General features: G+C 38.8%; 3 protein-coding genes across 3 annotated transcripts in view; all 3 read left to right on the top strand.

The window, feature by feature from the left end:
• LOC119422387 (phospholipid-transporting ATPase ABCA1) overlaps nucleotides 1–11,102 on the top strand; it is a 34,751-nt gene extending 23,649 nt beyond the window's left edge. The window contains exons 21-49 of the mRNA XM_037689752.1: nucleotides 66–205; nucleotides 297–434; nucleotides 557–786; nucleotides 903–975; nucleotides 1,079–1,281; nucleotides 1,426–1,477; nucleotides 1,683–1,796; nucleotides 2,047–2,195; nucleotides 2,343–2,467; nucleotides 3,679–3,777; nucleotides 3,868–4,057; nucleotides 4,144–4,238; nucleotides 4,323–4,355; nucleotides 4,457–4,562; nucleotides 6,162–6,236; nucleotides 6,674–6,843; nucleotides 6,924–7,101; nucleotides 7,187–7,302; nucleotides 7,396–7,540; nucleotides 7,638–7,761; nucleotides 7,879–8,008; nucleotides 8,144–8,327; nucleotides 8,412–8,518; nucleotides 8,648–8,789; nucleotides 8,892–9,026; nucleotides 9,111–9,214; nucleotides 9,331–9,423; nucleotides 10,238–10,481; nucleotides 10,959–11,102. Of these exons, the coding sequence (XP_037545680.1) occupies nucleotides 66–205; nucleotides 297–434; nucleotides 557–786; nucleotides 903–975; nucleotides 1,079–1,281; nucleotides 1,426–1,477; nucleotides 1,683–1,796; nucleotides 2,047–2,195; nucleotides 2,343–2,467; nucleotides 3,679–3,777; nucleotides 3,868–4,057; nucleotides 4,144–4,238; nucleotides 4,323–4,355; nucleotides 4,457–4,562; nucleotides 6,162–6,236; nucleotides 6,674–6,843; nucleotides 6,924–7,101; nucleotides 7,187–7,302; nucleotides 7,396–7,540; nucleotides 7,638–7,761; nucleotides 7,879–8,008; nucleotides 8,144–8,327; nucleotides 8,412–8,518; nucleotides 8,648–8,789; nucleotides 8,892–9,026; nucleotides 9,111–9,214; nucleotides 9,331–9,423; nucleotides 10,238–10,481; nucleotides 10,959–11,102 (3,838 nt within the window). The remainder of the gene's footprint in view (nucleotides 1–65; nucleotides 206–296; nucleotides 435–556; nucleotides 787–902; nucleotides 976–1,078; nucleotides 1,282–1,425; nucleotides 1,478–1,682; nucleotides 1,797–2,046; nucleotides 2,196–2,342; nucleotides 2,468–3,678; nucleotides 3,778–3,867; nucleotides 4,058–4,143; nucleotides 4,239–4,322; nucleotides 4,356–4,456; nucleotides 4,563–6,161; nucleotides 6,237–6,673; nucleotides 6,844–6,923; nucleotides 7,102–7,186; nucleotides 7,303–7,395; nucleotides 7,541–7,637; nucleotides 7,762–7,878; nucleotides 8,009–8,143; nucleotides 8,328–8,411; nucleotides 8,519–8,647; nucleotides 8,790–8,891; nucleotides 9,027–9,110; nucleotides 9,215–9,330; nucleotides 9,424–10,237; nucleotides 10,482–10,958) is intronic.
• Nucleotides 11,103–16,638: 5,536 nt separating this feature from the next.
• On the top strand, nucleotides 16,639–20,412 carry spink4 (serine peptidase inhibitor, Kazal type 4). The gene is made up of 4 exons (XM_037690328.1): nucleotides 16,639–16,697; nucleotides 16,934–16,965; nucleotides 17,113–17,222; nucleotides 20,278–20,412. Exons 1-4 carry the CDS (start codon nucleotides 16,646–16,648, stop codon nucleotides 20,321–20,323), a joined length of 240 nt encoding a protein of 79 aa, XP_037546256.1. The 5' UTR covers nucleotides 16,639–16,645; the 3' UTR covers nucleotides 20,324–20,412.
• Nucleotides 20,413–22,183: 1,771 nt separating this feature from the next.
• stra6l (STRA6-like) overlaps nucleotides 22,184–22,600 on the top strand; it is an 11,229-nt gene continuing 10,812 nt past the window's right edge. The window contains exon 1 of the mRNA XM_037690547.1: nucleotides 22,184–22,369. Within this exon, the coding sequence (XP_037546475.1) occupies nucleotides 22,184–22,369 (186 nt within the window). The remainder of the gene's footprint in view (nucleotides 22,370–22,600) is intronic.

The following is a 22,600-nucleotide window of genomic DNA, read 5'->3' as shown; positions in this document are numbered from 1 at the left end:
TTTGCACACCGGTTGCTTTTTTGCGTTTTGGTATTTTAGTGATTTGTTGGTTTCTTTTAAACCAGGTTGACGGTGGAGGAGCACATTTGGTTCTACGCTTGTCTAAAGGGGCTTCCTGAAGAGAAGGTGAAAGCTGAAATGGAACAAATCGTCAATGATGTCGGCCTGCCTCACAAGAGAAAGTCCCGCACGAGCACCCTGTCAGGTCAGTTTTCTGATTTTGTCTTTTTATTATTTTTACAAATCGCTTTAGATTTGCAGATCATCTTTCTGACTTTATGTATGTTTCTTTTCAGGAGGGATGCAGAGGAAGTTGTCGGTGGCGTTGGCTTTTGTTGGAGGCTCCAAAGTTGTGATTCTGGATGAGCCCACTGCTGGCGTTGATCCCTATGCTCGCAGGGGAATCTGGGACCTACTTCTCAAGTACAGACAGGGTAAATAAAAATGATAGAAATGATCAGGCAACATGATGTTTTACAGATATAAACTTAAATTGAGGAGTTTTACTCTTAGAAATGGTATATTAATTACAATGATTGAAAACGTCATGTTTTAGGTCGTACTATCATCCTATCCACTCATCACATGGATGAAGCTGACATCCTGGGTGACCGAATTGCCATCATTTCCCATGGCAAGCTGTGCTGTTTGGGATCCTCGCTCTTCCTCAAGACCCACCTTGGCACTGGCTACTACCTGACCCTGGTCAAGAGAGACTACGATTTGTCCCTTCAGTCCTGCAGGAACTCTGCCAGTACAGTGTCCTACAGCAAGAAAATAGAAAAGGTACGAGAAAAGGCAACAGGAATACCGTGCTTTATCTCCTTAAATGGTTCTTATAAGGAATGTAAAAGACATAAAAATGCACCAAAGGATTTACTGAGTCCCTTGTTTTCATCCAGGAGGACAGTGTATCAGAGAGCAGCTCAGACGCTGGTCTGGGAAGTGAACCAGAAAGTGAAACCACCACCATCGGTAAAATCAGATATGGCTGCTTTTCAGGAAACATTATACCAAATGAGCCTTTATAAGTGTATCCATCCATGTTTTACTCTTTCTATTATTTGTTTCCCTGTAGATGTCTCCCTCATCTCCAGTGAGATCTTCAAGCATGTTCCAGAGGCTCGTCTAGTGGAAGATCTGGGCCATGAGCTCACGTACATCTTGCCTTACCATTCAGCTAAAGATGGAGCTTTTGTTGAGCTCTTCCATGAGCTTGATGACAGACTCACAGACTTGGGGATTTCAAGTTATGGAATATCTGATACTACCTTAGAAGAGGTAAGACTTCCGAAAGTCACAGTTCATGATATAAATCAAACTAAGCAGAATTTATATGCACGTACTGTTTTATTTATTGTGTCTGTTGGCCTGTAGCCAACAATCATTGGATTTCAGTGACCATTGTTTACATCTATGTTGTAGATTTTCTTGAAAGTGGCAGAAGACAGCGGAGTGGATTCTGTTGAGCTTTCAGGTGACATTTCTAATAATTTTAATGCAATAATGACCCAAACTTGGTCCTTGACATTTATATGTTGCCATGTATTCAGACATTATTGAGTTATTATTATTATTATTAATTACTGAAGGCAGGCACAGTAGAGAATGCTGTTTTCAAATAAAAAAAAAGAGAAATAAAGCTCAGATAGCTTGAATTAACGACTTCCTTGTGGCAACAGATGGAGTTGTACCGACCAGGATTCGTCGGCGTCATGCGTTCGGAGACCACCAGAGCTGCCTGAAGCCCTTCACCGAGGACGACTTTGACTTCAATGACTCTGAAGGGGACCCAGGTAAATCTGAACTACTCAACCTTTCTGTCGCCACTCATGGGATCTTTTGGTGTGAATAAGTAGCTCAGTTTGCATTAAAAAAAAAAAAAACACTTAGAAACTTTAACCTCTTCCTTGGTTTGTTGCTGCTGTGACAAATCAAGAATCTGCAATTTCAGGCTTTTAGTTATAACATGCACTCCCTTAGTACTGTTACAAAAGCAGCACTATTTATGTCACAAATGTCCTCACTCCTTGTTCTGGTGTCTAGAATCCCGTGAAACCGACTGGCTCGGGGGAGCAGATGGCAAAGGTTCATTCCAGGTCAAAGGCTGGAGTCTGAAGAGACAGCAGTTTGTTGCACTCCTCTGGAAACGATTTCTCTACGCTCGTCGCTCCAGGAAAGGCTTCTTTGCTCAGGTATTCTGTCTGTTAGGGTTATATGCAATGATTGTTTGTCTTTTTATTTTGCATTAATCATAATTACTTTACAGTGACCTGCAGTAAAGTAATAGTTCTGATCTGTGTCCATACGAGCAAATGAATTGTTCTGGTTGTGTTTTTCAGATTGTTCTGCCAGCAGTGTTTGTTTGTATCGCACTTGTGTTCAGTCTTATTGTGCCTCCATTTGGAAAGTACCCCAGTCTGGCTCTGCATCCCAGCATGTACGGAGAACAGTTTTCCTTCATCAGGTGAGACATTTTTCCTTTGGCATACTGTAATTATTTTGGCATTTATTTTATTCATTAATCACTTGTTTGTTTAGTTTTTTTGTTGTAAAATGCTTCCATGTGTGTCTCTTAATAAAGATAGTTTAAAAAGGAGTTTTAAATTCAAATTTTATTAAAATGGTTTCCAATTCTGTTATGAATAACGAGTATTTTTTTATATATATTTGTACTTTTTTCATCACAAAAATGTTTAAAACACTACATAAATGTAGCAAGTCTTGCGTATATTCTAGTTATTTTTCAATTCTAAACTGTTGCTGGTAAGCGGACTGATTCAGCTATTAGGTATTTTCTGTAAATGTTATTAAGTAACATAGTTTTAATAACTGTTTACAGTAGTCCCTCACTTATCCCAGGGTTACGTTCCAGACACCCTCACGATAGGCGACAATTCACAAAGTAGGAACACTATATTTATTTTAATATTATATATATATAAAGGCTTTAAAAACCCTTCCCACACTCTTGCAATGCTCTTATCAATGTTCTAAGCTCTAAATGCTTACACATGGAAAGAAAGCAGACAGACTGATGCTACAGTTACTGAGCCAATCTGGGGGCGGACTGGCCATCAGGAGCACCGGGACATTTCCCGGTGGCCTGGCCCGCTCATTGATTGCAGAGGGACTGGACTAAAGGCTCGGTTCGGGTTGCACTTGCTTATTTTGAATAAACAATCCATGCCGCTCACTCAGGTGTCCACCTCACTGAAGCTTCCACAGTAGCGATGGGGAAAGACAGACCCCACCTGCCCCCTCCTTTCTCTTTCTGAGGCTGTCTGTCAGAGCAAAGCAGAGACACACAACAGGTTGCACATCCGTCCGCCTGTTGTGTGTCTCTTTTCTGTTGTGACAGACAGCCTCAGAAAGAGAAAGGAGTGGGCCCCTCTACAAGCACTGAGCAGGCCAGGTTACCTGGATGGTCAGTCCACCCCCCAGCACAATGCTCTGGTTGGTCTCCTTCCACCAATCAGCCAATCGTGTGTCATGTACAATCTTACATTGAAAACCCGCCAAAGTTGAACCGTGAAGTATCAAGGGACTATTGTATGTGAAGCCTTTATTAATTCTTAGCTACACCTAATTTTTAAAGTGAATATTTTACAATTTTCTTATTCTAGGCAGTTCAATAAGTGCCACATATTACTAAATGAATTGTTTTTGTCTTTCCAGTAATGATATTCCTGAGGACTCTCACACCAACAAGCTACAGCATGCTCTGATAGAAAAACCAGGGTTTGGAACACATTGCATGGAAGACGAGCCCGTACCGTGAGTATAATGAGGGAAAAGTACCCAAAAAAGCATTTCAGAATTTATTTTTTTTTAAATTAGAAATGTAAATGTGTTTCTGTGCTCCAGTGACACTCCGTGCACTGCTGTTGAAGATGAGTGGGCGATTCCTCAAGTCCCTCAAAGTGTAAGGGACATTTTTGACAAAGGCAACTGGACCATGGAGAACCCGTCTCCGCTTTGTGAGTGTAGCTGCGGAAAACAAAAAAGGATGCTGCCCGAGTGTCCCGCCGGGGCCGGTGGCCTTCCACCCCCACAGGTCAGTGTGACAAAACAGGATCTAAACCCAAACCCAAGCAATGTCAAGCACTCATTATTTAACTGTTTACTGTTTTTTGTATCTAGATGAAGGTCAGTGACAAAGACACACTGCAGAATCTGACTGGCAGAAATGTGTCCGATTATCTGGTCAAAACCTACGCTCAGATCATTGGCAAGAGGTAACGCCTTACTATTACTATTTGTGAGCACACATTTCAACTCCTAGTACTTTATCGTTTAATAACACGGTGCATCTCTTGCAGTCTGAAGAACAAGATTTGGGTCAATGAGTTCAGGTACGTTAGACGACACAGAGCATCATTTCTATATGAATATTGATCCGAGAGCTCTTTTGCTGTGGCCTTCTCTGAGATAAAACTGTCCTTCTGTCTAACAGATATGGTGGATTTTCACTGGGTGCCAGAAATCCTCAGATTCTGCCCCAAAAAGAAGAAATTGATGTAGCGATCGTGCAGCTGAGGAGACGCTTTCACCTCGAAAGAGTAAGAGATTTTATCACATTATTATTGTGTGAATGTTTATGAAGCATTCACTCTATTGTTATCCATTTTTCTTCTGTACGTTTTTTGGCATCTTTCTCGTTACACAATTTCTGTGCTATTTCAACAAATCATATAAAAATGTTCAGCTCTTTCAGGACAGTCCTGCTATGACTTTTGGTATTGGTGCAACTTTAGCTTTTTGAAATATTTAGCCTTTTCGGCCTATTGTTTTCCTCATAGGAAATGAATTGAGCTCATTTTACATCCATACAATCTGAAGATCTGTTTACAAGCTTTTACTGCTCCTTTCACATTTTGTTCTGCTTCAGCTACTTTAAGCTAATTTCAAATGGGATTTTTTCAGCAGTTTTGCGCTTCTTTCAGATTCTTTCTGCTAACTACAACATTTTTGGGCTTCTTCTAACTTCTTTCTACTAAATTCAGCTTGTTACACTCCTTTCTGTTCATTTCTTCAAGTTTCAGCTTTTTCTACTATTTCAGCTACTATTTAGCTGTTTTATGCTAATTTTAGCATTTTCAGTTAATTCCACATTTTTTGCACTCATTTAAATGTTTTTTAGCCTATTCTGCAAAAATGTGTTCTCTCCACTTCCTTCTGGTAATTTAAGCTTTTTTCTGCTTTTTTAGCTTCTTTTCAGCTGTTTTTGCTCATTTTGGCTTTTTTCAGATATATTCCACCTTTTCTGCTCATTTCTGCTTCTTTCAGCCTGAATGGTCAAACACGTGTTTTTTTTCTTTTGCTAATTTAGGCTTGTTTTACCTTTTCAGCTACCATTTTTTTTATTTTTTTTAGCTAATTTCAGCTGTTTTTACATACACTGAAATTCTTCGAGGTCATTTCTGCTACTTTCAGCCTAATTAACTTCTTTATGCTGATTGCAGCTTGTTATGCTCCTTTCAGTTTTTTTCTGCTAGTTTCATTTTTTCTGCCATTTAAGCTAAATTTTAGCTGCTTTTATGCTAAATTTAGCTTTCTAAAGCTAATTCCACTTTTTTTAAGCTCATTACAGCTCTTTCTGCTTCCTTCTGATAGTTTAAGCTTCTTTCTGCCGTTTCAACTACGTTTCGGCTTGTTGTTGTTGTTGTTAATTTCAGCTTTTTTAGCTAATTTCCCAATTTTTGTTCTAATTTCTTCTAAATTAAACCAAATTCAGCAAATATGTGTTCTTTCTGATTTTTTTTCTGCTAATTTAGGCTTTTTATTTCATTTTAGCTACATTTCAGCATGTTTTTAACTTATTCCAGCTGTTTTTCAGCAAATTCTTCTGCAATACGCATTCACACTCCATTTTTGCAGGAAATGCAATGTATCTAGCTATTATTAATATAGCACATCATTTATTTGGTCTGTAGTAGCCATTTGCACACAGAAAAACTGCCTACAAGTTAATCAGGTTTTAGGACACACAGGAACTCTGTAACTGGTTTATAATTACAGCTGGAGTAAATCTACACTTGAAATCTAAGTCTGATTAGTTTCAGGTTAGCCATGGTTCAGGTTGCTCTTAAGAAGTCTCCCTCTTCTTATTCTTTTTGTTCTCCTTGTCTCCTTCTCTTTCTGCCTCCTCCACCCTCCAGGGAACTGCAGCTGATCGTTTCTTCCGCAGTCTGGCCAGTTTTATCCAAGGACTGGACACCAAAAATAACGTCAAGGTTAGCACTCTCTCACATGGATGCAGGCCGAACTCAGTTCTGTAGAATACGTCAGCTCTTTATGACAGCACAACTTCAACTCCACGCCTCTTGTCTTCCTGTTCATGCAGTTTTATTTATTTACATTTGAAGCAACTTGTTACAGGATTCAGTTCAGTAACAAAACTGTATATTTTTTATTTTCAACGCCTTAGTTTGTAAATTTTATGTGTTTGATGAACTGACACCACCTCAGTTCCCAGACACAAACTAAAAACTGAGAAAATCTAAACTGTTGAAAGACAAATAACTTATTGAAGCAATAAAAAAAAAATAGTTATTTGGTTTACCATTTTTGATGCTAAATACACATTACCTTAAAGACTGAGCAGTCTACCTCCAAGTTGCTCCTGTGGTGTTAAAATATTTAAAAGCTCATATTTCTTTCATACCTCCAGATCTGGTTTAACAATAAGGGCTGGCACAGCATTGGTTCTTTCCTTAATGTGATGAACAACGCTGTCCTGCGGGCGAGTCTGCCGCCTGGAAAAGACCCCACAAAGTTTGGCATCACTGCCTACAATCACCCGCTGAACCTGACCAAGGAGCAGCTGTCGCAGGTTGCTTTGTGAGTATTACAGGTGATTTAAATCTCATTTGTTTACCTGTCATGCACATCCCGACTCATTCTTAATGTTTTTCTTTCAGGATGACAACATCCGTGGACGTTTTGGTGTCCATTTGCGTGATCTTCGCCATGTCTTTTGTCCCTGCCAGTTTTGTGGTTTTCCTCATCCAGGAGAGAGTGACGAAGGCCAAACATATGCAGTTCATCAGTGGAGTGCAGCCTTTCCTCTACTGGCTGGCAAACTTTGTCTGGGATATGGTAAGATGTGTCAAAATCAAACAAGTTATCTTGAAAAACAATCGTGGGACAATATATTTAAATTATTTTCCTCCTCCTGTTTCAGTGTAACTACATTGTTCCAGCCACTTTGGTGATCATCATATTTGTATGTTTCCAACAAGAAGCCTATGTGTCCTCCACCAATCTGCCAGTGCTGGCCCTGCTGCTGCTGCTCTACGGGTAATTTAGGCTAATGTTCTATATAATATTGCTCTTCACTTGTTTGTTCCTCCAACAAACTTGCATCTAAAATAACTTTTGGACCTTTCGCAGATGGTCCATCACCCCTCTGATGTACCCAGCCTCCTTCTTCTTTAAGATCCCAAGCACTGCCTATGTGGTTCTGACGAGCGTCAACATACTGATAGGGATCAACGGCAGTGTGTCCACATTTGTCCTGGAGTTGTTTGGAAGCAACGTAAGTAAATATTAGATGCAGCAGATTGTGCTTTTTTTTTTATTAGGCTAAATGTTCCAGTTTATGTGGCTAAATAATCGTTTTGTTCCATTTTCAGGAGATTGGTGGCATTAATGACATCTTGAAGAACGTGTTCCTCATTTTTCCTCACTTCTGCCTGGGTAGAGGACTGATTGACATGGTGAAGAATCAGGCCATGGCTGATGCTTTAGAGAGATTTGGTAACTAAATCTCTTTTTTTATTTTTCCCTGCCAATGATTTTGACAAAGCAGAAAAACAGAGATCTTGTTAAACAAAGGAGAAGCATTAAAGAGATGAAACTTCTGTCCTGTTGTAGGTGAAAACCGGTTCCGCTCTCCCCTGGCCTGGGACATGGTGGGGAAGAACCTGTTTGCGATGGCCATAGAAGGTGTCATCTTCTTCTTTATCACCGTCCTCATTCAGTACCGCTTCTGCTTCAAGGCCAGGTTGGTGAAATATGTGATTAATTATCTTTAATGACATCATCTTTTGACCAGCCTCACAACTCAGTTAATTTATAATAGAATTTTGGGAAAACATTTTTATTTGGAACTTGACGTCTCTTCTTTGTAACCCTCCAGGTCATCCACCAGCCATCTGAAGCCTATCGGAGAAGAAGATGAGGATGTGGCCAGAGAGCGACAAAGGATCCTGAGCGGCGGAGGACAGTCTGACATTCTGGAGCTCAGAGAACTCACCAAGATTTACAAGCGGAAACAGAAGCCAGCAGTGGACCGGCTGTGTGTTGGCATCCCTCCTGGAGAGGTAAACACATTTTCTACACATTACACAAGTCTCTTTTCATTTTAAAATGGCTGGCTCAGATTAAAATATGTATATTTTCTGTAGTGTTTTGGTTTGCTGGGAGTAAATGGAGCAGGGAAAACCAGCACCTTTAAAATGCTCACCGGAGACTCTGTCGTCACCAGCGGGGAGGCGTATTTAGCCAGCAAGAGGTGAGAGACAAGATTTTACTTAATTTACTGTAAACATTGAAATTAATGCAAAACATTTGAGGCTTAAAATAAATCATTTTAACTCTGTAAAAATATAAATTCGTCTTCCTGTGTTTTTTCATTTTTCAGTGTAACTACAGAGATGGATGAGGTGCATCAGAACATGGGCTACTGCCCTCAGTTTGATGCCATCAATGACCTATTGACTGGAAGAGAACACCTCGAGTTTTATGCTATCCTGAGAGGAGTACCTGAGAAGGAAGTCTGTGAGGTCAGCTTATCTAGAAATCATCAAAATTAAACTTGGAATGTTTTAACAAACATAAAAAAGACTAGGAAAAACGCTCACTCAAATAAAACATTTCACCACTAGGTGGCAGAGTGGGGCATCAAGAAACTGGGTCTGGTCAAATACGTGGACAAGGCAGCTGGCAGCTACAGTGGAGGAAACATGAGGAAGCTTTCCACCGCCATTGCTCTCATAGGAGGACCTCCTGTTGTATTTCTGGTCAGTGTGAAAAAATAAAATAAACCTCATGACTTGTCAGTATATTTAAGCAGCTGCTGAGTTTCGGTTTTTGCTGGTTAACAGGACGAACCGACAACAGGCATGGACCCTAAGGCTCGCCGCGCCCTCTGGAATGCCATCTTGAGCATCATCAAGGAGGGACGATCTGTAGTGTTGACTTCTCACAGGTTAGACAAGGCATATACCTTCATATGGGTATCAACAAACCTAATGGATTCACTGTATCCATGTTGTTCTCTATCCTGAATAAGTGTTTCCTGACATGATTTGTTTGTTTTTGCAGCATGGAGGAATGTGAAGCACTCTGCACCAGAATGGCCATAATGGTCAACGGCAGGTTCCGCTGTCTGGGCAGTGTGCAACACCTCAAGAACAGGTAAACACTCCTCACACCACCAGCCCCCCCACACACACGCAAAATATTATTATAATAATAATAAGTGTTTCAAGCTTTGATAAAAACTAGCATAAAACAAAATGTCATTGGTTGTTATACAAACAACAAAAAAGGGCTAGTTTGAGCAGTTTTACTATATTAATAATTAGTATTATTTTGAAACAATGAGTAAAACATAATCGCTTTAATGCTATGCTTTAAAAAAAAGTTGGATACTTGATTTTTCTGCTGTTTAGAAGAATCACATGAGCCTCGTAGTCCATTTTTATTTATGTCTTTATTTATTTTTATAAATAATTGGGAAAAATTCGACTATATTGTTTCTTCACAATAACCTGGTGTTTTCTTTGTTCATAAAATGTCAAAATATTAATAAGTGTTGAAAATCATTGAATATTTTAAGTTTTATAATGTCGCCCCAACTGACCTGAAAAGCCCCCTAAGTGGTCCTCAGGTCAGCAGCTGAAAATCACAGTGGCAGCAGATTTTGTGGCTCCGGACACGTTTAGTTTAGTGAACGAAGGGCCAGAAATGGCTCCTTTGACTGTAAATGTCGCAAACCACTGTTCTAGATAATTAAGAAGTCAATCCTCTATAATTCTGTATAGAGGAAAAAATATGCATCACTATCAACAAAATATCCTGATGCTATTTAATCCTGGTAGAGAAACATCAAATCAACAAAGAAGAATCCATCCAGAGGACCTGACGCAGTCCTACACTTAGTCTATGCATGTAAAAGATCTGAAATATATTTTAGCTACATGATAATGTATATTATTTTTCACATCAGGTTTGGTGACGGTTACACCATCATCTTGCGGGTGGCGGGGCCGGACCCAGACCTCCAGCCGGTGATGGAGTTCATCGAGCGGGAGCTGCCCAGGAGCACGTTAAAGGAGAGGCACCGCAACATGCTGCAGTACCAGCTTTCCTCGTCTCTCACCTCCCTCGCCCGCATCTTCTCCCTGCTGTCTAAGAACAAGGAGGCCCTCAGCATAGAGGACTACTCCGTCTCTCAGACCACTTTGGACCAAGTAAGCAGCATGATGGGGGATGTAAAGGTCATGGATGTTTTTCCACTTACTAATGCCAAGTGGTATGGAACCATGTGTGTGAGGTGGAGTTGTTTTGTCTGAGCGGAGTGGAGCCTGCAGGGGCACGGAGCACACCTGATAAACTTTAAAGGCCCCTAAGCTGGAAAGCAGAGTTGTCTTGACCTCGTCTTTTCTGATAAGCGTTATAAGTTGATGCTCCTTTATGCGGTCCGCAAGCAGACCTTGGAGACGTAGCACCATCTAACATCTTGAATGCTGGTTTTTCAACGCTGCTCCTGTTGCAAGGTTAAACCTGGGTTGACGAGATCTTCTGGTTTTCCTTGCGTGGCTTATTTATTTAATGAGTTGATGTTAGGATAGTTCAATGATCCAACACAGAACCACTGATGTTCTAATTCACTAAGGGAGCCGAAATAACTCGAAGCAACTTCTAATCTGTTTACTTTTTGTGCTCAGGTGTTCGTCAATTTCGCCAAGGACCAAAGCGACGAGGACCACTTGAAAGACGTCCACATGAGTAAGCGAGAAGCCGTCGTGGTGGACCTTTCCCAGCTAAACTCTTTCCTCGTGGACAGCAAGACGAGGGAGAGCTGTGTCTGACTGCACAAGATCAGTGGGAGTTGTTACGCTTCACCCACTCGCCTCATATTTCAAAACATGGACCACTAACTTGTGGGGGAGGAGGCAAACTGTGTTCGTTTTTTTAATTTCTATTTTTTTAGTCTTTTTTTAATTGTCCTTCTCAGTGGACCTGCACCTCATCGCACAGCCTCTTGCCAAGGCAACCGCTGCGGGTATCATGACAGACACTGAAACTCAATGCAAATCAATGCAAGAAATATAAATATATAAATATATGTAAGGTTAGATGCTAGTAATGTGAGGGCTGGAGACTGGTGCTTCTCCTTCACGAGGTGGACTGGAAGAAAGAAGACGCTTGAAGTGACAGCAGGATTTGAATTCCTCTGGAAGGTCTGGTTACCCACTTATGGACGTTACACGTGGGGGGGAGTAGAAGGAAATATCAATTTCATCCCCATTCCTCAAAGTAGTCGCAGTAGTAGACTGTGTACATGCTACTCTGTAGAGTGTGTGACGTTAACCCTTCACTGCCAGCTGTTAAAAGATGGACTGACGTCGTTTTTATTGAGGGTCGAACCGCTCAGTTTCTATTTGTTACCAAGTTTTTATAACGCGATGGTTCAAAGAAAAGACACGACAAAACTCAACCATTTAAAATCCTGTTTCTGTCACAAATGTGCAATCATTATGTTAATTTTTTTACTAATCTGATGATTCTTTTAGGCAAACATATTTAAGTTGTTCTCTTGTTTTTTTGTATAATAGCGCAGACTGCTAACCAAGTTGTTCTTTCTGGTCGTCGTCGTTCTTGGTGTCCTTAACATTTGTCCAGCACAGTGCCTAATACCGGTGGAGAATCGAATCTGAGCACTCCATTAAAAACAACAATGTACGTAGGCTGCCAAGGAATGTATGAGACCAATACCGGCATGCATCAAAGCACATATTTTAATATTCTGTTATTTTATTTGTGAAGAAACTTGTTTTTGTCTCGTTCAGTGTCAGGCTCCAAACAAACGTGAAAATATTGTGGTTCTTAGATGTTCGTTCTGCTTTTACTGGTTTTACCCATACTGCCCTTTTTGAATGAAGACTGATCAGAACGAACAAGCGTGGGTTGAAGATTTCTTTAGAATTTAGATTTTGGATGTACCATGAAAGTATACTGCATGCATCCCACTTGGCTACACACGGTGGACTATCAGTGCTTTTATGTGTGTGTGAGCCAAAGCATGCTATAGGTGTGTGTTTGCAGATGAAGGACAGAGCTCTGCTGTATTAGTCTTGGGATTTTCTGGCACATTTCGAGTCTAAAATCAAATTGTGGTTTTGGAACGTGGCCGTTATGAGGGCCAAGAGGGAGTACGTCAAACCTGAACCAGTACCAAGATGGATGTTCTTTACAGTAGCATTTTAGCGACCAGTGGGGTGAACTAACAGTGTATGTGCCAAACTGAGCTGAGCTCTGATTAACCAGCACGATCCTGAGCAGACGAGTGTTTTTATAAAGTTCAACTCGTCCTTTGATTCATCCATCAGCTCAGTTCTCAAAAAAAAAAAAAAGGCTCATACGGTAAAAGTGCACTCTCATTCGACTGCGAGTTCATTCTAGACTGTGGAGACGCTGCCAAAATCGAATCTTTGCCTGTAAACTGCAGGTCGACTTTTGAGATGAATAAGCCAGTCTGAACAAGAGTTAATTAAACTGTGCTTGAATACTTTATAGTCCAAAAGAAAAAGGGGAAACAATCATATCCAGGGTTGAAACAGACGACGGATCGTCATTACAGGTGCTCTCTCTCGTGCAAAATCTTCTAAGGGGTTTGCATTATCTCTGGGATCTTCCTTCCACCTACAGAGGATTTGATTGTCGCCCTCCACAACCCCTTTTTTTGTGTCTTTTATTTTTTTCAAATTGAGCACTTTACAGGCTTAGCAGCCTTTAGTTTCCAGCATTTAGATGTAGGGGTTTGCAAATTAAAGTAAGTTAAAAGATCTCTGCACTGGACAAACACGAGAAGCATTCAAGCTTATACCACTGCAGGACGATTTTTGCTAGAAACTTGAAAAACAGGAGCAAAATCATTTGCGAGTAAGAGAAACGTGATTTGGTGAAGTATTGAAAGGCAGAGGGGCACGAGGAGAGAACAGCGTTCGGGTGGTGATTTTTCTCTTCTTGTTCTCGATTATATTGTTTGTTTACATTTTTGAGTATTACAACTGTTTGAGTCTGTTACCCATTGTGCATAGTTATTCTTTACATTATTAAAAATTCAAATGTTTTGAGAAAAGAAAAAGAAAAAAGACTTGACTGTACGTGTTTGTGTGTCCGAAATTTCTCGCGAGCAACTGAAGCGATGTTAATTAAATTTTTGGAAAGTAAATATTAGATGCGCCTCTACAACTAAAATGCTTTTTCAGTCCAGATCAAGATGTCCGTCACAGCTAATCCACTTTTTAGCCAACACAAAAATGGCAAAAGCTGAAAACAAATATTGAGCCAAAATACTGATGTGGAAGTAGCTGTCATTAAGAACATGCACTCGAGTGTGAGATCTCATAATTGGTCTGAGTGAAATGTTATCTTTAAGGTTTGACTGTAAAAGGTTTCTCAACATAATTTTAAATTACTGGTAATAATAATCTGGCATAATTCCTTCATTGTTGATTTATATTACTTTTTTTTTTTTTTGATAAAACAGTAGAGACAAAACCCATTGCTTTAATCATATCAAACTTGGAATTGAATTAAAAAACCTACTTCTAGCCTACAAAGCCCTCAACAACCTAGCTCCATATTATATTTGAGATCTTATTGTTCCATATTTTCCTAACAGAGCGCTTCACTCTCAGACTACAGGCGTACAGTTCCTAGAGTTTCCAAAAGCAGAACGGGAGGAAGCTCTTTGTTATCAGACTCCTCTCTTGTGGAACCAACTTCCAGTTTCTGTCCATGAGGCTGACACATTGTTCAGTTTTAAGACTGAGCTTAAAACTTTACTTTTTGATAAATCCTATAGTTAGGGTTGGATTGTTATGCTGCCATAGGCTTACTGGAGTACAAATGGAGCTCACATCTTAAAATGAATTGTTACAATTGAATAGTTTTCATTTATTATTATTTCTAGCTTAACATGTGATTCTCGACCTGCCATTGTGTATCTGTTCTTCCTTCCTATTCCTCTCAAACCCAGCCAGTCGAAGCAGGTGGACGCTTGTCCTGAGCCTGGTTCTGCTAAAGGTTTCTTCATCATGAGGGAGTTTTTTTCTTTCCACCGTCGCCTTCATGTTTGCTCAAGATGAGAGTTCTGTGATGGAGTTAAATTCAAAGCAGCCTGTTCCTCAGATAAATAATGTTAAATAATTTTATATATGAATGTTTCTGTGCAGAGCCCTGAGACGTCTTCTGTTGTGACTTAAACTGGACTGAATTTAAAAACCAAACATTCCCTGTAGTTGAATGAGTCCAGTCTCCAGTTGTTGAAATTAAGTAAACAATAATAGTAAAGAAATAAAAAATAGTCTATAGATTATTGATTATTCTCCTTGATGGGTTTTCCAGCCCCCTTGTACCCTCAATGAGAGCTTAGGGTTAAAGTGCACCTGCACCCTAAATGAATAATTGAAAATTTTAGAAGGATTTCTTTTGATTTTCACATTATTTCACACTAAGAAGAAGTGGGTTTAAGGTGTACCTCAAAATATATTCAGTTAACTCCAATGTAATCACCTAGCCCATCAGCCGTCAGGTTTCAGCTGTATGTTTACTGTATGTTGGTGAGTGTGTTTTACAAGGTGTGCAGAGTTTGACCATAAAAAGAAGATGGGCAAACTCCAAACTAAACATTAACCATTTCTGTCAAGAAATGTCACAGTGAAAAACCTTGAAATTAAAAAGGCAGTTAAAACAAATTATAATTTAACAAAATTCTTGTAAACAAAAGACTCTTTACTTAATTGATTCATACCAGTGGTGAGCCGTGCGTTTTGCACCTTGGTGTCCTGCCTGAATTTATCCAACTTTTAAAACCACAGCTACAGAATCCTTCAATAATACAGAGAAACAAAGGATAATATGGTGCTGCTCAGACAGGTATCTCACGTGGCGAGAATGAATGAATGCCATTACTGAAGCCAGAAACCCAATTAACACAATTCAACAAGTTTCCTTCAACTGCATCCACAGCTGCACCACATCCATAGGTAAGGATGTAAGGATGCATCAGGAATGATCTGGCCTACATTAGTTGTGTAGATTGTGAAGAGGGTGGGTCCTAAGACTGAGCCCTGTGGTACACCAATGTTAACAGATCGCAGTTGTGAAGAGGGTGGTTCCTAAGACTGAGCCTTGTGGTACACCAATGTTAACAGAACGTGATTGTGAAGAGGGTGAGTCCTAAGACTGAGCCTTGTGGTACACCAATGTTAAAAGTTAGGTAGCTGGAAGAAGTACCGTTATGTTGAACACATTGTCTCCGATCTGAGAGGTAATTAGAAAACCAGCCAATAGCGTGGTCTGAGAAACGAACGTCTGAGAGCTTATGGCATAAGATGTCATGGTTTACTGTATCAAAAGCTTTAGACAGGTCTAAATAAAGCGCAGCACAGTAGACCTTAGCATCCAATGCTTCAACAACATTATTAAAAATCTAAAAGTTAGTGATTCTGATTGTGATTAGGATAGCAGGAAAAGCTTTGCTGATCGTGACAGGCCACCACTTGTTCATAATCATGTTTATATTGTTTTGTGTTTCCTCTTTTTCCTCTGTCCTTTATTTCAAGAACATATTCTTTAAATGCTTAGATTCTCAATCAAGTTTGTTATAAAATAGTTACAAAAACGAAGACGTGAAATTGGTCCTTGTTAAAAGTAAAACCCGTAAACGCCACGTGTTGTCAAAGGTGGGGCTGCTTTGACGCTCAGGTGTTTGTCGATAGGAGACAAGCCAGACGGAGGGAAAAATTAATACGACGTTCACGTAAGACAAGACAGCTGTGCAGCTGCCTCCAGAACCAAAGGCATAACCAGAGCCATTTTACTGGAAACATGTGTCCCAGGATGGATCTGCTGTGCCCCAAAAAGATTTTCTGATCAACTATCAAAACTTGCAGTAAAACCATTTCTTTACATGGAAATCTTTTAGTGTTCGGGGCATATTCACATTCTCCAAATTCACCTTTGAACAAAGATAAGACAAAAGAAGACACACCTTCCACAGGTTCACGAAACTCTTAACTAAATAAAGTGTCCAGTATGGATTATTGAGCTTAATAAAACTCTGGCATCTGGGTGATATGCATTATTTTATTATTAATATTATTCTGTAGTACTTCAGTTTAGAGGCAGTAAAGTGTGAGCTTGTCATGCGGATGTTTAAAGCTCCTGGCCAACAGCAGATATCTTTACTGTACGTTTGTAATGCGTTCAATGTGTTTCCAGAGTGTTCAAGCAGCTGTGTGTCTGGTTTCATCTGCCATGTTCCCACGCACACGCACAAACAATTAAACAACCAGTAAAAACAGGCTTACTCCCATGCATGTGTTATTCATCCACCAACATCATGAGCGCGAGGTATATTCTGCTGGGACTTCTGCTCATCTGTGTCACTGCAGGTAAATAAAAGGCAACGCTTTGTCATAAAACTAAAAGTTGTGTAGATACTTTTAATATTGTGTAGTCTGAATTGAATTGACAAAAAAGTCAGTTTTAGAAACCATTATAAACAGTAACATCAAAACAAGTGATCATTTGAATCCGTGTGGAAGCTAATGATAGACTTTTTAAATGAACTGACTATTTGGATTGAATATATTTAGATTAAAAAGGTGTCTTTTTTTCTATTTTTAAGATGAAGCAAAGAATGCTGGACTCATGAGAGAGGTGACTTTTTTCTTATCAAACTGTTCTGTGTGTGTTTGTGAAATGCCTGATGCATGTGAAAAACAATCTATATTGGTGGAACTTTAAATTTCAGACTTAGGCTGAGAGATTGATTATATCTCTTGGAAACATTTCCATTTCTGGCAGCCCTCTTGTCCTGACATGGAGATTGTGGCGTGCCCCCTGAACCTCGCTCCTGTGTGCGGCAGCGATGGAAACACTTACGCCAACGAGTGTACTCTCTGTGTCGAAAGACAGTGAGTCCACACACACACACACACACAAACACACACACACACACACACTCTCTAATACCTGGGCATTGTACGGTCCCAGGGCCACATGCGGCCCTTTGGTTGACTCTGACCGGCCCCCGTAAGGGGAATTACAAAATACATATGTAAACAAATGAAGTTAATCCAGATATAGATCCTCTATCACTGATGATGTCAGCTTTGCTTCACATCTCCACCTCAGACCTTCAACCTGACTTTAACATTTCCGTTAAAGCCCAACAGAGACTAGACTTCTCTCACTAAACAAGAAAAAAGAACTGATAAACACCAAATGAGATGTTTAGACTACAAATGTAGGCACGTAAAGAACCGGGACTCGAAATCACAGTTCAGTGACGATCACTATTATATGATGTTTCATAATATTTGGAGTACAAAGACAATATTGTGATATATTTAGAAAGCTAATAATTTTTTCCAGCAGTATATAAAACTCAAAATGAGTTTTGGGGTGAATGTGACTGAAAATGATCATTAATATAACGTCACAAATGGTAAAAATGTTAACAGTTTATCATTGTACTGGGAAATTTAATTGAATAAATTACATTTTTTTAAGGAAACCTCGCTTTTTCGTTGCTTAATCATAACAAATACTCTTACCAGCTTGTTAAAACAGTGCTATGTACTGCTTTTAATAATGAAATACTATTAATATTATGCAGTATTGAGTTAAGTTGAAATCAGGTCTCTCTTGTAAATGAGTCCTCGAGGCTCAATGGGATTTACCTGTCTAAATAAAGGTTGAATGAAAAAGTCATTTGTGCCAGCCCTCCACAATATTTGTTGTTTCTCATGTGGCCCCATGGAAAAAAATAATTGCCCACCCCTGCTCTAATGGACAGAAAATGAAGGGTGACTTTGTCGCCCCCTGGTGGTGACATAAGGTATAGTCTGTTGGCTGTTCTATTTTCTTCTTTAAAAACAAGAAAGGTACTTACGAAACCTTCAAGTAGCAGTTAAAATCATTTGAAGAAGGGTTTTGTGGAACAATTAACACATTATTTGTTGTATGCTACTGTTTTAACAGCCTCAATTTGAAGAATTAAATTTTGATCAAACAGCCAAGCTAACGGCTAAGGTTACTGCTGCTCTCAAAAATAACTCCCCTCAACTCCCCTGCGATTTCTAAACTGGGCCCGGTCCGAATTTCAGGTCGGGCCTGGCCAAAATAATGTGCTTGATGTGCGGGCCGGGTCGGTCTCTTGATATGGTTTTACGTATCATACAGCACAAAGAAAACTAAATCAGAATGCACAATATAAAATTGTGTTAATCTACTTGTTGAGGAGGATGCAGGTCCAACTGTCCTGTTGAAAGAGGTTAAAAAAAAAAAAGAAGTCCTGTTAAGTTCAGATGGACAACGAGATCATCAACCGTGTGCGTCCACTGACTGTCCGGTTAAAAGAGGTTAAAAAAAGGTCCAGTTAAGCTTCAAATGGATCACCAGCCGCGTGCGTCTCCGCACCCTGCTGTAATCGGCGGTGAAGGACGTTGCAGCATCAAGTCGAAGCGAGCAGCGAGTTCAATAAATATAGTCTTGTTCTATATTTTTCCAAATATTTTTGTTCATCTGTGTAATAGCCTATATTTATCTATTTGGTGAAACAAGAAATCTTATATCTTCCTTTCTTTGAAATACGTTTTTGAAATATCTTGTCAAACTGATTTGCTTACAAAAGCAGTAAAAGCTTAATTTTTTTTTTTTCAGGTTCAGGCCTGTAATTACAGTTAAATTTCATTCATTCAACCTTTATTTATGCAGGTTAATCCCACTGAGCCTCGGGGACTCATTTACAAGAGCGACCTGATTTTTTAACAAAGAGTGATGACAACAGTGGATAACAACAACAACAACAATAGACATTCATAAAAGAGGCATACAAATTTATTATTAATATTATTATTATTATTTTAAACAAATTAAATGATTGGGTCGGGTTGGGTTTGGAAAAAATGGCTACAGCTGGGGTTGGGTCGGGTCGGATTTTTTAGGCCCGAATGCAACTCTACTCCCCTCCCAAACATCTTTAAAAAGTTTTATGTAAATTATGTTTTATAACTCTTTATATTGCAGTCAGCTTCGCATTACACAGTTATTTATGTATGAATATTTTATTTGCAGGGCGGAAATGCAGCGGCAGCTAGCTGTAGCACTTTTCGGTGTGGCCTAGGTTACTTCCAATAAGAATATGATATAGTATTCCATCCAAAATTATTAAGTTACACAAAACTGATAGGGTGTAAATTTAAAAAAAAAGTGTATATTTTATTGAAGTGAATTTTTCGCTGTTTTAAGATGGCAGAAATTCACTTTGATCCTAGCTCTGCTTGGACCAGATAATTGCCCAAAATAAATGTATTTCGCTAAACTGTACAAAAAGCTGGTTAAATACTAATTGTTTCTCAGCCTTTCCACAAAACAACGCTTCAAAAAAAAATTGGACTTATTCCACTATTAAATGAAACCACCACTACTTAACAGCCAAAGATTTTGCAAGACCTGTTCATGCTTAGAGTGTGTTTCGGGAACGACTCTCAGATACTACCATATTTTACCTCCGTGTTTGTAAGACTGACTGAGTTCGAGCTTTTGCGTGTTTTCTAAGGTAAATTAGATACAGCATCCATCTCAAACTGATCAGATTCCAAAAAGTTATCAGTTGTAAATGAGTTCTGTTAAAATCTGTGAATTTTTCATGAGTTATTTTGTTAGTAGACAGACAAATACCGCCCCCCCCCCCACACACACACACACACACACATACACACACACACACACACATGCAATTGCATAATGGACCACCCCTCATGTTGCCACATGATAAAAATGTATTTTACCACAAAACAACTTTGGTTCTCAAAATAAGGGCAATAAAAGCGTAATACTGTATTTTATCAATGGGAAATTCTTGCAAATGTTTTCTAAAAATTACTTTTGTTTCTATTTCCTAACACATTTCTCAATCTCTTATTACAACACATTTCATTTCATATTAACTTATTTATTCCTCAGATTAACCAAGACGAACATATTGATCGTAAAGGAGAAAAGTTGCTGATCTGGATGGCTGACTTCACCAAGAGGCCAAATCAGGAACAGTCACATCCTCTTTCCTAAACTGTCATTGCAATAAAATTTGAATTTCAGTGTTTGTGTTTGTGATATGTTCTTTAAAACTGTCCAGTAACTGTGGTTTATATGGATAATACATTTTAAAACAGACACAGGAGTTCAGGTACGCTGATACCAGAAACAAAAGAATAATTAAAAAGAGAGTTGATTTAATGTTTTAGGTGAAGTTCCAACTAATGTTCCTCTGTGAGCTGAAAACAGCAGGTGAATGATTTGCTGGTTATCTCAGTGGGTGAGCTCATTGTTTACACACGCCTCACACTGAGTGACACAGCGGTCAGTGTCATTTAGTGCATGGTAGAAGAGGAAACACACACAGGGAAAATGTCTCCAGAGAAAACAGGACATAAAGAAAGAAACCAATAAATCCTGTGGGCAAAGGTCAAAAATGTCACATGGTGGAAACCAGGAAATTGAGTTGAGGTTTCACTCCACAGCTACTTCCTTTTCTCCATCCAGAAGAGCAGACGTAAACATTTCTCATCTTCCATGAGCTGACTTATCAATGATGATAAGGAACCCGGAGGAACACACGTAAGTAGACTTTCAGTTCAGCGACAGTAAAGACCAGCACATTTTACTTGAACTTTGCTACGTCAGCTTTTAGTTAAGTACAACATTTTCAAATGAACATTACAAAAGTAGACACACGTTCATTAACAGTTGATCATCTGCATATTGAGACATACATTTTTTTAGGTCTGCTTTATTTAACCCTTGTGATCAGTGCAGTGTAGCATTAGTGCTGAAGTTGTCCAATGGAGAAAAAAAAAAAGAATGAAAAAGTACAAAAAAACTATAGTAATCTGTTGTTTCACTGCTCTGCACAGATTTAAGCAATAATCCAGGTATTCATCTCCAAATGGCTTCACTTGGTGTTGAACACAGGTAAGTGTATGCGCATGAAATAAATGTATGAGAGGCCCTTTAGGACACAATTTATTCTTGCTTTCACGTTTGCTATCAAACCATAAACTTTTTAATGATATACTTTTGTTTGGACAGGTAATCTCATTAAGACATGTAGTATCATTTACAAGAGACCAGATAAATAACATTACCGTATTCTTCGGACTATAAGGCGCACCGGATTGTAAGGCGCATTAAGAGAAACAAAACAGTCAGATAAGTCAAACTTTATTCAACTCATTCACAGTAACCACATAAAATCAGTTTGAGGTCAGTAACACAATCAGAATCAATAGACAAGGCTCACTGTCAATTTATGAGAAAATTAAAGGATTTTAAGTTTGCCATATAGTCCGAAAAATATGTTAATCACTAAAAAACACAAAACTTTTCACTCTAGTAAAACAATTTTTTTTAACAAAATTTCACAATTATGCAATAAAAACAACTGAAATTAAAATCTTGTAGGAATTTAACTCCCCACTGATACTGAGTCTGTTCTTGTTACGTCACTGTTTTTTTTAACCCTTCTGCCGACCTTGGGTCAAAATTTTTAACAAAACCTCAGTCCTAAAAGTGAGGCCACGTGGGAGAGTTAATCTGGACTACAAGTGTCAAAATAACCAAAAGTACATGAACACTTAAATATTTAACTAAGTCATATTGCTAAAATTAACAATACTGTCAGTTCAAGCCAAGATATAAGTGTACATAATCTGAAATTTTAAGCAAAATGTAAAGAAATAGATGACGCTAGCAGACTCTTAAAATAAAATGTATGTTTAAATAAAAACAATTAGCAATAAAGAGCAACAATCTGGCAAATGTTTTTTTTTTTTTTTTTTTATATATTTTGTTAACTTGCCTGAGATCAGCTATGTTTGGATCCATTGTTTTAATTTGTGATTTATTCCCATCTGTTCAGCTTCACATCAATTATAAACCAATACTTTGCTTTTTTTATTATTATTATTATTGCAGCTCTTCCAGTATCTCCACAGTTGATGGTTGTCAAAACAATATCTCAGTGGACCTCTTTCTGCATCTTTCGCTCATACCAGCTGTAAGTCTTCGATTCATAGAAACAAATAACGTTTCTTGAAATAGGCTTTTTTGTATATGTTATTTCTAAACTATTGTTTTAAAAGGCTATGAGACCTGTCTTTTTTTCTTTATGAAAAATGTTGGCCTGACCATGCCGAGGGAAAACTGAGAAAACCAGCCTGCAATCAAAGCTATTTGTCATCGCACCATTTTGAAAACATGAATAGATTATACCATACTTATATAGGAT

The sequence above is a fragment of the Nematolebias whitei genome, chromosome 16 (assembly GCF_014905685.2).
Source record: "Nematolebias whitei isolate Nwh7 chromosome 16, NemWhi1, whole genome shotgun sequence".
NCBI lineage: Eukaryota > Metazoa > Chordata > Actinopteri > Cyprinodontiformes > Rivulidae > Nematolebias > Nematolebias whitei.
This window is presented reverse-complemented; position numbering and strand designations above follow the sequence as displayed.